At 37.0% G+C, this 15,505-nt stretch overlaps 3 protein-coding genes across 3 annotated transcripts; 1 reads left to right on the top strand and 2 right to left on the bottom strand.

Moving 5' to 3' along the window:
• Positions 1-226: 226 nt before the first annotated feature.
• On the bottom strand, positions 227-2,283 carry LOC106410501 (60S ribosomal protein L3-1). Its single transcript, XM_013851011.3, has 5 exons — positions 2,211-2,283; positions 2,043-2,137; positions 1,487-1,597; positions 686-1,400; positions 227-605 (listed from the first exon to the last, which is right to left on the bottom strand). Exons 2-5 carry the CDS (start codon positions 2,125-2,127, stop codon positions 341-343), a joined length of 1,176 nt encoding a protein of 391 aa, XP_013706465.1. The 5' UTR covers positions 2,128-2,137; positions 2,211-2,283; the 3' UTR covers positions 227-340.
• Positions 2,284-2,587: 304 nt separating this feature from the next.
• Positions 2,588-3,199, top strand: LOC125590572. The gene has a single exon (XM_048764183.1). It carries the CDS (start codon positions 2,588-2,590, stop codon positions 3,197-3,199), a length of 612 nt encoding a protein of 203 aa, XP_048620140.1.
• Positions 3,200-6,123: 2,924 nt separating this feature from the next.
• LOC111205487 (putative defensin-like protein 303) lies at positions 6,124-7,144 on the bottom strand. The gene is made up of 2 exons (XM_022701390.2): positions 6,953-7,144; positions 6,124-6,407 (listed from the first exon to the last, which is right to left on the bottom strand). Exons 1-2 carry the CDS (start codon positions 7,107-7,109, stop codon positions 6,187-6,189), a joined length of 378 nt encoding a protein of 125 aa, XP_022557111.2. The 5' UTR covers positions 7,110-7,144; the 3' UTR covers positions 6,124-6,186.
• Positions 7,145-15,505: the final 8,361 nt, after the last annotated feature.

Below are 15,505 nucleotides of genomic sequence, written 5' to 3'. Positions count from 1 at the left end.
ATGATACACCTTTATTAGTTAACAAACATACATAAAATGTAAAAATGCACTTTTGAAATAATCTTTTCAAATATATTTGCCTTCTATAAGTTTTATTTTAGGCCAGGTTTCTATGATCTTGTTTGGCTCACATTATAAATTTGCATAAGCAAAGTTATCTTGACTTAACCTACCCATTATCAAAAGTTTAAAACTATAAGATGAGAAGAATAGGTGAAGAAGCATATGACGTTCAAACTCTCCAAATAAATAAAACACAAAAGTGCGTCGAATAGCTCTAAAGAGTTTTCTGAAGCAGAGAAAAGAGGTTAAGAAAACTGGAACAAGAAAATCAAAATGTTTAAGCTTTGGCAGAGGCACGGCCGTAGAACTTGTTCTTTTCCTGGGTAGTCTGGAATTTGCCATGTCCCATCTTGGAGGAAGTGTCGATAAACTTGAGGTTGATCTGCTCCATGGCAAGACGGGAAGTCTGAGTGAGCAGTGACTGTCTAAGAGTCACAACCCTCTTCTTTGGACCCATGCAGCATCCCTTGATCATCAAGTAGTCATCCTTCACCACACCATAGTGTGCGAATCCTCCCATTGGAGTCACATCCTTCTCCGTCCTATCATAGCCACAACAATCATCAGTTACACAACCAAAACAGCAGGGGGAGAAACTGTAAAGAAAGAAATTTCAACCGACCTGTCGTATTCAGTCATGGCAGTGTGTGTCTCCTGACCAACCTTGCCCAACCTGTAAATCTTCTTGTTAAGTTCGGTACGGTGATGGTAACCGTTCTGACCAGCTCTGGCCACAGTGTAGGAGACTCTAGCTGGATGCCAGGCACCGATACAAGCAACCTTACGAAGACCCCTGTGAGTCTTACGAGGAAGCCTAGTCACACCCCAACGAGTAACAACACCTTCGTAACCTTTACCCTTGGTCACACCAATGACATCAATCATCTCATCCTTCTGGAAGACAGCGTCGATGGGAATCTGCTTCTCAAAGAAGCTGTAGGCGAAGTCGACCTTCTGGGCAATGGTACCACCGTTGATCTGGATCTCCATCATGTGAGCCTTCTTCTGCTTCAACCCCTTCATCTTCCTGATCTGAGTGTGGGCCAAGACACGTATGACGGTTCCGTACTTCTTCATCTTCTCGAGCTGAGACTGGATACTCTTCTTGCCTTCCTCGGTTTCGTACTGCTTGGCGTAGCCGGTGAAGGCCTTCTTCTTGGACTTGGCCCAGTTCTTGTAGAACCTTCTCCTGACCTCCTCGCTCAAGTGCTGTGCCCAGACGGTGTTGAGAGACCTCAGGCCACGGGGAGTCTTGACGTAGGCAACAACACCAACGACCACCATGGCGGGTGTCTCGATGATGGTGACAGCCTCACAGGTCTCCTTCTTGTGAAGCTCTATATAAGATTACACAAGCAAACCAATTAGGATAAATGAATAATAACAAAAGGATGAATGAATGAATGAACGAGAGGGAACTTACTGGATCCGGGCTTCTCGACATCTCTAACAATGTGGGTCATACCAGCCTTGTATCCCATGAAGGCTGTGAACTTGCAAGGCTTGGTTTGGTCATCCTTAGGGAATGCCTTCACTGTTATTCAAAGACAACATTGATTTATTTTCAAATAAGAGAGTAAACTCCAAAGTAACTCTAGAAAACAGAGTAAATCTTCCTACTACACACGATATTCAAGTAATCAATTCATATAAGATTAAATGTCAGATTAATGAAACTACATACAAATGTGAAAAAAATACCAAACCAGAAAACTAAAATGTCAGATTAAATTTTCAATTTTCTAGAAGAAAACGATGACATGTTATGTTCAATATCATAGATACCCAAGTAAGCATTTCAATCTAAATTTGAAGACACTCAGACGCAACTCCAGAAAACAGAGCAGGTGTTCCATTCAAAATACCCAATTAGTTACACAATCGCAAATCTAAGAAACTAAAGAAAGCTCAAATTGTATCTCTACAAAACATAAGATATGTTTCGTTTGAAAGTAATCTTATGAATAAAAAAGAAATACCTTTTCCTCTGTGACGGTTAGCTCTCTTCCTTGGAAGGAAACCAAGTGACCCGTGCCTTGGGTGCTCAAACTTCCTGTGAGACATTCTCCCCTTCCTATAAGATAAGGTTAGAGACAAAGAGGAGGAATCAAATGAGAGAAGGTGAAGGACGAAGAAGAGGGAAGAACCTGAAGCTGCGGCTTAAGCTTTACTGCGACGAGAAATGGAGTGAAGAAGCCCTAGTATCTTTTTATATGCGCCTTGTAAAACCCTAAATGTTTTGGACTTTTGATATATGAAACTAGTTTTTCTTATTGGGCCTGAAAAGCCCATCTCTATTATCAACCCATCTTGATCGTGCTCCTCCAAATCTGTTATAATCAAATTTCCGTCTTTGTTTTTTTTTTTTTTTTTTTAATTTATAGTTTCCAAGTTTATTCAAGGATTTCTAAGTCTTGCTCATCCTCATACTAATCTCTTGATGTTTGTCCACAAAATCGTAAATGAGGATACAAGAGATTTTCCAAGTAATCTAGCTTGGTTCATAGGGTGGAGGATATGGAAGATGCGGAATAGGTTATTATTTGATAATAACCGGGAACATATCGTACAAGCCATCAAAGGATCTTTCATGGATTTGAACTTGTGGAAAGAGGCTATATACCATAATGAGCTTGCCTTCCCAACTCAGGTTAGAGATCATCGACTGCGCTCCATCATTGTTGTCCTCCCGCAAGAATCAACGCTATATTGCATTGCTGATGCCTCTTGGAAGTCTGAACATGAAGCTGCAGGCATAGGGTGGTCCTTATACAGTCGACAAGGCACTCTCATTATGCAAGGAAGCTCAGCAATTGCATCAACAAATTCAGCCTTCGAAGCCGAGGCAGTGGCAACTTTGCTAGCTGTTCAACAATTACATAGACTGCACTACAAGAATGTTATATTTCTAGGTGATAACACTCAGTTATTTAAAAGCTTGGAGCCTAGTCGAGGACGTGAAAATACTGCTTGTCATGAAGCTTCTACGATGGTGCAGGACATCCTCAATCTGGCCAAGCTAAATGATTACTCTTTCAAACAGGTCCCTAGGAATTTAATTTATCATGTTGATCAATTAGCAAAGAGAGCTAGACTATCTAACCAGCAATATGTAATAGCTTGGCTCTCACCATAAACCATTGTACTTGTCTTCAATGTTGAATCAAATGAAGTTGTCTCCAAAAAAAAAAAAAAGTCTTGCTCATCCCGTTCTTCTATTTATTATTCTTGGCTAAATGAATCCACACAATACAAGCCTTCTTTTGTTGACTCTTGAAGATACAGAAAAATGATCCTGAAAATAGTTGCTACTGATTAGGATGAATGAACGTGTTGCTAATTGACATTTTAAGGTGTGGTTCGTGTTCACTAAACAAGTAAACAAACTCACCTCAACATCATATATATGGAGAAAAGCTACATACGGGAGAAAGATTAAGTGGCTCTCTCTCAATCTGCATCACCGTCACTGTTGAAACTATTTGCCAAGTTAGTGGATCCGTATGTCTCTGATTATTTTGAAGTAAAAGAACAAGTGACATTACTGTGGCCGTTATATCAGCAGCTCGGGTTTGTACTCCTTTCGGTCCAACAACCTTACAAGATAGAAAAAAATTCAGATCTAACCCCATGTACCTTCCCTAAGATCATAGTAAGGTTGGTTCCACATGAAGTATTAAAAGATAGAAATATGGAACTGTTTATAGCTAATGATGATCCTTGAATGGTTAAAACGGGTGTGTTATGAATATGGGCTCAGGGGACTATAGGATACTTGAAATTTTTTTATTTACAAATTTAGGGTCTTAAAAAAAATTTAGAGTACTTTAATTAGTCTATGTATTTAAAAAAAAAAATGGAAGTTTAAAACCAATAGTTAATTATGCTTTGTCAAGTACATGCTACTAGTTAGGATCCCTCTTCGGAACTACGCTAGGCGCTACTCAGGCGGTAACTTCGGACCTAGCGAGTTACCGAAAAATCGGGGAATACTCGAAGATTACGCGGGGCCTAGTTTTAAATATAATTTAATATATTTATAATATATTTAGTTAATTTTAAACATGATGATACAAGTTCTCAGACATAATTATATAATTTTTTATATATAATTTTAAACAGTCTTTTTGATTCGTAAATGGTGGGTTTGGTACGAAAAAATCCCTAAATATAGTATGTATGTTAGTAATGAATAATTACACAATATCTGTCAATAATGAGTAAAAAATAATCAACTGTGTTTTAACTTACACAGACAAAAAAGGCAAAAAAAAAAGAAAAAAGAAAAACTTAGGCGGTCATCGCGAGATTAGACGGGAATTAGGCGGTCAACGCGGAAATTAGGCGGTCTTACGCGGGTCAACGCCTGGCTACACCGATTTGGGCATAATCGATGCGGTCAACCTCCGAATAGCGCCTAGGCTGCCGCGTTTTCGAACAGGTGTTAGGACAGACGTATACGTCATCTATGGGTGACTTGCCCCCTACTGTTTTTTTTTTCTTTTTTTCTTTTTGTGTAATATATATTAGTTTCCTTGAAATACTTACTTTAGTGCACAAATAAATGAAAGGTGTCCAGGGTCAAAAGAGATCAAGTGTACCCGATTAAAATTTTCTTTCTGGATCAGAAAATATTTCACTAATCGGGTCAACAATCTATGTCTCCATGGAAACTATCATATAGTATTAGATCTCCACTAAACTATGACCACGTCCTAGATTTTTATTAGTTTAAAGTTGTAAGCTTATTTCTCTCAGAATCAATAGTTCAAAACTTAATTCTCCATAGACAATGGTTTTAATCGGTTTACTCTTAACCAAACATTTTAAAATCATCTAAACCAAACAAAAACCTAATTTTTATATATAATTTATTTAATCTTCTTCAACAGCCATCTCAAACCAAACCAAGCAAGAGATTTGTCACCATCATCATTAATCATCGCAAGTCACACACGAACGTAGAAGCCTGAGGTGCGTTGATCTGTACCTACCAGCCGGAGCATTCACAATTCTTTTAACATGAAGCCTACAATCAATTTCGTTTTAATGGAAACTGCAGATTTTATAACTGAGCAATAACACATTCAAAACAAGAAGCTTGCCAACATAGGCAGCAGCTTTAGCTACAAGACATTCAAGTAGAAACTTTGCTGGATCACCAGTTCACCACAAGGACTACTAGAAATGAAGGCATACACCAGTTCTATCACCTCCTTGTTGCTGAAAAAATCAAATAAATCATCGTTTGCGGCTATAACAAAGTTATTTGACTCTGTTATCTTGTGAACTCTAATTGATGATTCCACAAGACTTAAGGTGAGCTCAAAAGGTTACTAACTCTGAGAATCCCCATTAGTGCATCGTCAGTTTCTCCTGCAAGAACAGAATCATCAAGGTTAAAACGAAACCGTAAAGACAAAAGCTACTTTGATGTTATACAACAATACCTTCTTCAAGTAAGCAATCTAGCACTCCTTGCTCAATCATCTGCTGCGTAATCATGGATGCCGAAACTGCAAGTCTCTGCCTTCTACTGCTTTCGCTCTCACCAGTAAATTGATACAGAGATGTGTCAAGTCAACTTGAGGAGAATGAGTTTGATGTCCACAACGTTTGGTTTAAAATCATGTGAGAAGATCAGATTTCCTGCCATGGCGTTGGCGAAGGAGAAGAAAGGTCTATGAAGAAGATGATCATTTTCTTTTACGAAATTGGGTTTTTGTTTGGTTAAGTTGGTTTAAAATATTTGGTTAAATTGGTTTCAATGGTTGGTTAAGAGTAAACCGATCAAAACCATTGTTTATGGAAAATTAAGTTTCTACCTATCGATTATGATGATATATGACAAAATCGTTGGTTAAGAGTAAACTGATTAAAACCATAAGTTTACAACTTTCAATTCTTGGGATCTAGGACAAAATCATAGTTTAGTGTGGATCAGATGATATATGATAGTTTTCATAGAGAAATAGATCGTTGACCCTCCCTGATCTACTCGATAAGATGACGACAAAGGAACAAAAGGCTTGAGTAATTAATTTCAGGTGATCTAAAAAATGGAACAATAATAATTATTTTTTATTCAACATTTGCAAGTTATATTGTTGTCACATTTTTATCTTATTTGTCACCACAAACACAATGATCGGAATCATAGAGATCTACAACTTTTTTTCCAGAATGCGCACATTTGATTTGACAAGGTGAGAATGTCGAGTGACTTTTCCAGGGACAAATACAGCTACCAAATAGACATGCGAGAGGCACCGGACACGGTTGTTTATGAGGTTCTTCTCTGCAATCTATGTTTCCTTGACACTTGCTTTCTGTCATAGTTATACCTTATATAGATTATCCCAAAATAAAAATTCAAATAAATAGGTGTTTAATTCGGATTAAACATAAACAATGACATGAAACCCCCCTCCCCCTCCCCCTCCCCCTCCCCCACCTTTTATATTATGTATAGTACAACATCGAATCCAGATTAATATATTTGATTCTGATCTATTATTAAAACCGCAAACAATTGGATCCAGATTAGATGACTGGTTTTATTTTGGTTCCTTTTTACAGAAATAGATGCCACACCAAAGTAACTGAAATTGATCCCTCCTACATAATATAATTCGTTTGATGAAATTAATAAACAAATTTTAGTCTAAAACCTCATATTATTCCAACTAAATGTAAAATAACATTTACTTGAAACAACATATAAAACTTACCCGCTAATCTATATATGAACCCCCATTTAGATACATGAAAATCGCCAATATGTTATGTCATCAAATATATAATCTACACAAATATTTGTGTGGGTCTTCGTGTAGATTCATATTGATATAAGCGTAATGAAAAATCAAATATTTAAATTAGGACTCACAGACGGCAGCTACAAGGAACAAGACCAAGAAGAAGGTTGCTTTGGTTGAGTTCATCTTTATACTTTGGTTACTATATTCAATTCTTTTGCGAACGATAGCAATTTTTTCTTTAGTTATATATGATTTCTGAGTATGATGGTACAATGAATACGACATTATTTACCATAACATATTTGATTAACTTCTTATAAAAGAAGTATGGTTAATCAGACCACTAGACATATGGAAAATTGATCTTTTACCATGGGTTAAAATTTATAACCTACATATGGACTTATGGAGTATTACTGATCACTGATTAAATTTTAATATATTTCCAAGAAAATAAAAGCCTATATTTAATAAATATATTATATTTTTACAATGGGTTTTTACTAGTGAATAACATCTATTATATTTATAAGTTTTATTATAATCTTATTATGAGTTCTAGATTCACTATATCTCTTTCATATTTATAATTAATTACTATATGTTTTGAGTTGATTTTTACAGCTACATCAAGTAACAAATAACGACTATATGTATTGTCTTCATAAGACATGTGAAGTTTATTTCTTTTCACAAGATATGTGAAATTGGAAATATATACACAAAGATAAAATAAAAGGATTCAGTAAAAACCAACAAAATTCTGGATAATAAGTTTTAATTAATTTCTGCAGAAAAATTAGCCACTGGAAAATTTTCCTAGTCAAAAAAGAAAGTTTCAAGCTGAGACAGAAGGGAGGAAAGTCTCCGATGGGGTGACTCTCTTCTCTGAAGGTTTTGTTTTATAAAAAAAATATTGCATCATTTTTCAACAAAACCATTATTGTGTTTAACCAAAATATGTTTCTTTTTATTGGAGAGTATGAAAAAGGGGAAATATCTCATTGTACTAGAAAAAAGAATGGAATATCCTCCCGTTATTAACAAAGCCATTTGGGACCGTCATTATTGGAAGGATGCTTATACTGTCAGTAGAAGATTCACCACCAAAAGATTCAACTTGTAAGGTTCTTACAACTTCAAATACAAACTCTCTCCAAATCCCGTATATATGAAGCAAGGTCTTTTGTTGGATAAGAAATATTATTGTGTTGTAGATTCATCATAGATATCTTCTTATCAAGATGTTAGAATTGTATCAAAAATGGACAAAAAATCTTAAGGAATGTTTCTCCTCGAAGTCAATTATCATTTCACTTAAAGAAGAAGAACTAACATCAACGAAGGGGTAAGCCGACTTGGTGTCATCCCACTTATCCTATATGCCTACCACATGCATTCAGATTTCAGATGTTATGAAACTAATATATTCCTCAAATGGCTTCCCCCACGTACATGTTAATAGAACAACTAATACAATAACCAAAAATTTAGAAGAGTCCGCCATTGAATATTATCCTCTTTATGTTGTAACATATTTATCTAATCTAACCCACCTTTATTTTCTTGTTTATATTTTCTTCTAAAGTAAAAAAACTCCAATATAAAAGTGGATTTGTTCCGATGTATGCTGTTATAATAGAGTTTCTCTATTATAGAGTGAAATATATAGAAGTTTTACATTTTGTTTCTATTTTTAGAATAAAAATAACATTTTTTATATTTTCTTTATTTTTTTTTTTTTTTTGTCATCAACTTTACAGATTCATATTGACTCTGTAAACAAAACTGGGAGATCTTGATCCATGTGAACAACAAAAGACGTTTCCTTCCTAGCACTGCGGGCTAAGCTATTCGCCTTCTTGTTATGCGTTTTTGGCAGTAGCGGCCCGGAGTTTCAGTGGGCTGGAAGCAAAAATTGTATTTTGGGCCACTAAAAATTACTTTATTTAAAAAGTAGAAAATGTAGGCCACGACTGTCGAACTTGTCGCCTGAGAATCAAACGAAGAATAAACTTACCAGTCGAGCTGGTGTATCTTTAATTGTAAAATTGGCCTGAAATAGTTTTATAAATTTAAAGGCCAGAAGCTGATGCTTCCTTGGCTTCTTGCCAGGGCCGGCACTGGTTCTTGGTACATAGATAATCTCTGTTCGGGAAAAACTCTCTCTCATGCTGTTTATATCCTCCAAATAACTTGCAAATACTCGCCATTCTTCTGGTGCTGAAACCATCTTCACCAATTGAGAATAATCTGTTGCAAACGTAACCTGAAATTGTCTTAAGTTTTTCATACATTCCATTGCCCATAACAAGGCTTCCATTTCTGCATGAAGAGGAGAAAGGGACGCTCGGACATTCCTTGCACCCATCAAACCCGCAAATCCTTCTAGAGTACTATACCATCCTTGTCCTGAAAAAATATCATTCTCTTTCCAGGAACCATCCGTGAAACACCATCTTCCTGGAATTGACGGAAGAATCATTGCCTCTACATGTGGGGTCCTCTTGTTATCAATCAATATTTGTGCCTCAGCCTAGAGTTTTGATTCCATTTCAGCCAGTTTAAGGGTGTCCAATGGATCCACATCCAGATTACTAAAGACTTTATTATTTCTTCCCTTCCATATATACCATAGTATCCATGCAAACTGATGATCCTCCATCTGTAGAACAACTCTCCAAAAAAGATGATTCATGTTCACAAAGAGATAACTTGTTGGAAACATAGCCAGATTTGTTGGAATCTTTGAAAGAGCCCATGTCTGAAGTGCAGGAGGGCATTCAAAAAAAAGCATGGTTGATCGATTCCTCCTCAGCACCACATCTTGCACAAACGATATCACAAGGTATCCCTCGGTTATGCAGATTTTTCTTGACTGCTATACACTCTGTCACCAATTGCCATAGAAAATGCTTAATCTTTGGTGGGCACCGTATTTTCCAGCAATATGCCTTCAAAATATCCACCGTGGTAGGGGTGTTCAATCCGGATATCGGTTTGGTTTCGGTTCGGTTTTTTCGGTATTTCGGTATTTCGGTATTTCGGTTAGTAAAATATAACTACCATTCTAAATCCATATTTACTTCGGTTCGGTTCGGTTTATATACCGTCGGTTTTTGGTTTATTCGGTTTTATACCAAAAAACATAATTTTTTATTTTGGGATCATATTATATGAATTTTAGAGTCTTGTTGTCAACACATTCATTTATTAAAAAATATTATAAGTTTAAATAAAAGAACAAAAATAAAAAATGTTTCTATCATCTAATAAAATAATCAAATCTATAATTAAAATCAAAGCTCAAAATTTTGATAATAAAAACAAAAAAAACAAAAAACAAAACAGAAGCAAGAAGCACAAAAAATAAGTTATTATATTCTTTCATATTTAGCGTTCATCAAAGTCATGTTTCTTCTATTAAACACGAAACTCTATTCGTTTATAGATTAAAAAAAATTGTGAAGAATTTCCACTAATTGTTATCATCAAATTTATAATCTTTATTTCAATTTAGTCAATGCTAAATTAAAGCAAAAAGATCAAAAGAATACTAAGAAAATAAGAAGCATGTTTGCGATGAATTGTTATTTAATTATAGTTCAAGTGTTTTACAAATCATGACTATTTTATTACTGTAAAAAATATGGTAATAGTTATTAGCAAAAAAATTAACTTATGATTTTCATACGTTGTTATAAAATATATATACATATTTACATGTTTCTATTTTTTGATCGGTTTTATTCGGTTTTATCGGTTATATACCGAACCATATCCAAATCCTACGGTTTTTTTAAAATCATATCCATTCGGTTTGTATGGTATATACCAAATCCAAACCATATTATCTATTTCGATTTGGTTCGGTTCGGTACGGTTCGGTTTTGCCATATTGAACAGTCCTAACCGTGGGTCCAAACACTACTGGTGGTTTTTCCTTATTTGGATATATCCTTTCAACCTGATATCCAGATTTAACCGTGTATTTTCCATTATTTGTGAAATGTCATCCATCTTTGTCTGTCATCCGAGTTCTACTTAATGGTATACTTTCTATTAATTTCACATCTTGTGGGTCCACCAAAGCCTGGATCGCCGGCGAATTCCATCGTCGCAAATGAGGATCAATAAGTGAATCCACTGTAAGGTCTGGGTAAAGATTGTGTTGATTTTTATTGGCTGGTCTCGGGCGAGTGGTTGGAGCCAAGGATCATTCCATATGGATATAGAAGATCTTGTTCCCACCCTTTTGATTAGTTCTTTGCTTACCAGAGATCTAGCAGAAACAATACTCTGCCAACCATATGACGGAGAATATGAACGAATCGGTTCCAGGGGTGATGCATTCATGTAATACCGACCTTTAAAAACTCGAGAAAATAAAGTATTTGGCTTTTCTATCAGCCGCCATAATTGTTTACCAAGCATCGCTGTGTTGAAATCAGTGATATCTTTAAATCCTAAACCTCCATCTTCCTTAATGACACATACTTTGTCCCATGATTTCCAATGCATTCTTCTTGTACTACCGCCAGGGCTCCACCAAAACTGTGCTACCGCACTCGTCAGCTTTTTTGCAGTAGCCTTGGGTAAACGATAGCAAGACATCACATGATTTGGCAAAGCCGTAATCACTGATTTGCCGATCACCTCTTTTCCTCCTTTCGTAAAGAACTTAAAAGTCCAGCCATTGATCCTATTATTTAGCCGATCCTGTACGAAGACAAAAACTTGTATCTTAGAACCCCCGAGACTCTCCGGCAATCCTAGATAAGTTCTCATTCCTCCCAGATTTTGTATGCCCAAAATATCTCTTAGCTCATGTCTGACAGATTCTTCGATTTTGTGTCCAAATTGAATTGAAGACTTATCAAAGTTTATTAGTTGACCTAAAGCTTTCTCGTATTCCTTTAAAATCCTCATAATGGTATGACACTCTTCCTTTTGAGTTTTACAAAAGAAGAGACTATCAACCGCAAAAAGCAGATGCGATATTGAAGGGCATGCTCTAGCCATCTTTATTCCTGTTAATTGTTTCTCCCTCTCTGCCTTCTTAATATTCGTTATCAGAGCCTCGGTACACAGAATAAATAAATAGGGAGATAAAGGATCTCCTTGACGTAAGCCCCTCTGTGTTATAATAAGTCCTCGAGGTTGGCCATTTAAAGAACCCGATATGATATACATTCCACCATTAGTTTAATCCAATGATTATGGAACCCCATTTTTTGTAATAATGCCTTAATAAATTTCCATTCGACCCGATCGTAGGCCTTAATCATATCTGTTTTGACTGCCATATACTTTCCTTTACACGCCTCATTAGTCTATAATCCATGAAACATTTCATGTGCTATAAGGATATTATCAGAGATCAACCTCCCTGCCACAAATGCCGATTGCGTTTCTGAGACAAGGGAAGGTAGCAATAACTTCAACCGTTGACACAAAACCTTCGAAATAATTTTATACCCTACATTACATAAACTGATAGGTCGCAATTCTGTCATCCTTGTAGGTCTTTCTGTCTTTGGAATCATACAAAAATTAGTAATATTTAACCTTGTATCCATTTCACCATACACCAAAAAATCATTCACCATCTCCACCAAATCGCTCTTAATAATATGCCATGAATGTTGAAAAAAGAGAGCTGTCATGCCATCCGGCCCTGGTGCCTTCTCTGGATGCATCATAAGCAGAGCCTCTCTGACTTCATCCTCTGTCGCTATCCGCAGTAATCGTTGATTTATCTGTGGAGTTATACCCGGTGTTACATCTGAGAGAAACTCATCAAACTCCGTTGGAGAGGTGGTAGTAAATAAATCCTCAAAATATTCAACCGCCACTCTCTCTATTCCATTGTCCTCTGTAATCCAATTTCCCTCACCATCATGTAGCCCTACTATCCTATTACGGATCCTTCGTTGCTTAGTTAAAGCGTGATAGAATTTTGTATTAAGATCTCCAGATGAATACCACATATTTCTGTTTTTCTGATGCCAATACTCCTCCTCATCCTTGTATGCCTCTTGCAGCTTCCTAGACATCTCCATAATATCCTCCTGAGATCTAGTATCATCTGTTTGTACCTTTTCAAGCGCTTTCTCCAAGTCCGATATCTTTTCCTTCCCATAAGGTGGATTATTTTTCCTCCATTTGGCTATCTCACGGCGGCAATTACTAATATGTTCCACTATACCAGGTCTTGTTCCTTCATTATTATCGGACCATCCCATTGTGATTGATTCCATAAGTCCTTCTTGTCCAACCCATCTCTTATCGAATCTAAACTGGCCTTTCCTCTTAAAAACTTTATCTTCTAAATAAGCCACCACTGGGCGATGATCTGATTCCACCATCCCTAAATATTCTGTATAAGAACAGGGGAATAATGTATGTCACTCCTCATTCGCTAGTGCACGATCTAAACGACATCTAACAATTACTGCCCCTTTGCCCTTGCCATGACAACTTATTTCGTTTGACCGGGAACTCCAGTAGACCACAATTCCTTATCATATTATTAAAAGGAACAAATGAATTCGCACTTCGCAACCCTCCACCTTCTTTTTCATGATTTCCGGTGATCTCATTTAAATCACCAATAAGAAACCAAGGCTCTGATCGCGAAATTCCATATCTAGTTAAACATTCTCACACTTGTTCTCGTAATTCTTGAACTGGGTCTCCATACACAAACGTCATATATACCGTTTTCCCAAGAGCCACTGCTTCCACATCTATCATTCGATTACTTGAATATAACACATTAATCTGATACTCATTATTGTAATAAAGCGCTAATCCACCCCTTCACCGGATCCAATGTGACCAAATTATCGAATCCGAAATGACCTTGAAATTTCTGGACAAACTCAAATTCTTGCTTTGTTTCCGATAAAAATAAAAAATCCGGCTTATGTTTATGCCATATCTCCGTTAAATAACTTATCGTTCACTTACTTCTCATCCCTCGGCAATTCCAACTTAGTGCTCTCATTTAAAAAATATATAAAAAGCTCACTTGAGCTGTCGAAATTGGGTGTAATGATACCCTGTATTATCCATCTCCCAAAGTAAAAATCCTCTTCTCCACGTTAATATCTTCAAGCTTATTAACATTACCCTGACCCTAACCCATAATAATTTTCCTTTAAAACTCCAATAAAAACCCTTGTATATCCCATGAAAAAATGAAATATTAAAGTAGTCACTAGCCAACAACAATTTCCTAATATCCAAACGTCTCTTGGAACTCCTGAATCTTTCGAATATCCACACTTCCTGTAAGAACAACGCATAGAACACAAGCACCAGTGGCCGTAGAGTCAAAAAGAACTAGTATGACGAAAATGTAAGGTAATTCCCGATCCATATAAAACCAATACCAAACACAAAACAAAACCATTGAGGACCAATACTGATAAAGTATTACTAAAACATCATCATGATCCCAATTAATAATAAACAATAAGACCAAAACGACATTATTGATTACTATTACCCACATAACCCAACAAGTAGCCAACTTATTAACCGTGAATTGCCTAACTCTGATTCTGCCGTTTAAGAGCAAGAGTATCAGTATTGTGACCCAAGATGCACTCTTCCCGAAACCAAATGAAACCTCAAACCACATAACCCGACCCATGTTTCTGCAGTGTAGTAGCCATCGAGATTGCACCTGCAGTCGAGTAGAGAACAACCCCATTAACATCGAAGCCAAACCCTCTGCCCACGAAATACGTAGAGAACCCAAACATCTAGATGCAATAATTATGCTTATCTGATCAAAACAAACCCAACACCAATAATCCAAATAGCAAATTGTATTTCAATGCATGATCTTGCATAGAGATCTTACCCAACACCAAAACAACAATAAAAAAACCTTGAAAAGTAAACACCCCAAACCCTGCTTGCTAGAAACTAGTAAGACTTGATCCATAAATTCATTCTTCAAATTTCCAGAGTTCAGGCTTGACGATCCCTTGCTCTCCAATTGCTTGTTTGCATCCCCTTTGCGAGTCCCCGTCCTAACTGCAGCACGTTTACGAGGGGAGACAAGCACTGCTGCATTCCTCATCTTTGTGCTTCCTGCTACATTGATTGATGACTTAAACAAGCTTTTACGAGTCCCCTGTTTCTGTGCATGCTTCGTTGCTTCCTTGTTTTTTCCTTCTGCGCCATTAGCATGTTCCCCTGCCTCCTGAGTTTGATCATCCTCTTCGTAGCCCGCAATCATCTCCTCTATTTCCTCCTCAGATACTGCCGGAAGAGCATCTATCGCCTGCGCATCTAAACCATGTTCTAGCAATGCTGCTTGAAACTCATCCATTTCCATCCCATCCTCCTCTTCTCCTTCAGGAGCTCTATCACTCACGACAAGGCTTTGAATTTTTTGTAAGCCCTCCTCTCCATCAACAGGATCAAAGATCACCTCCATACCGGCCGCCTGAGTCTCCGCAAGTGCAGCTTGAAATTCCTTGGAAACAGGAGCCAAAGCTTCCTCTTCCGCCCTCTTTATCTCCCCTTCCTCCCGTGTTTCTTCCCGTATCTCCTCCTGCCCATTTTGCCCTTCCACACGACGTGGAGATGCTTGAAGACGCACCTCCTGTGTCGCAACAGCTGTTTCCTCTCTTCTTGATGATCTCCTTTGCGAACCTCCTGCA

Source organism: Brassica napus, chromosome C7, assembly GCF_020379485.1.
Source record: "Brassica napus cultivar Da-Ae chromosome C7, Da-Ae, whole genome shotgun sequence".
Lineage (NCBI taxonomy): Eukaryota > Viridiplantae > Streptophyta > Magnoliopsida > Brassicales > Brassicaceae > Brassica > Brassica napus.
Note: the sequence above shows the minus strand (reverse complement) of the source record. Positions and strands in the feature narration are given on the sequence as shown.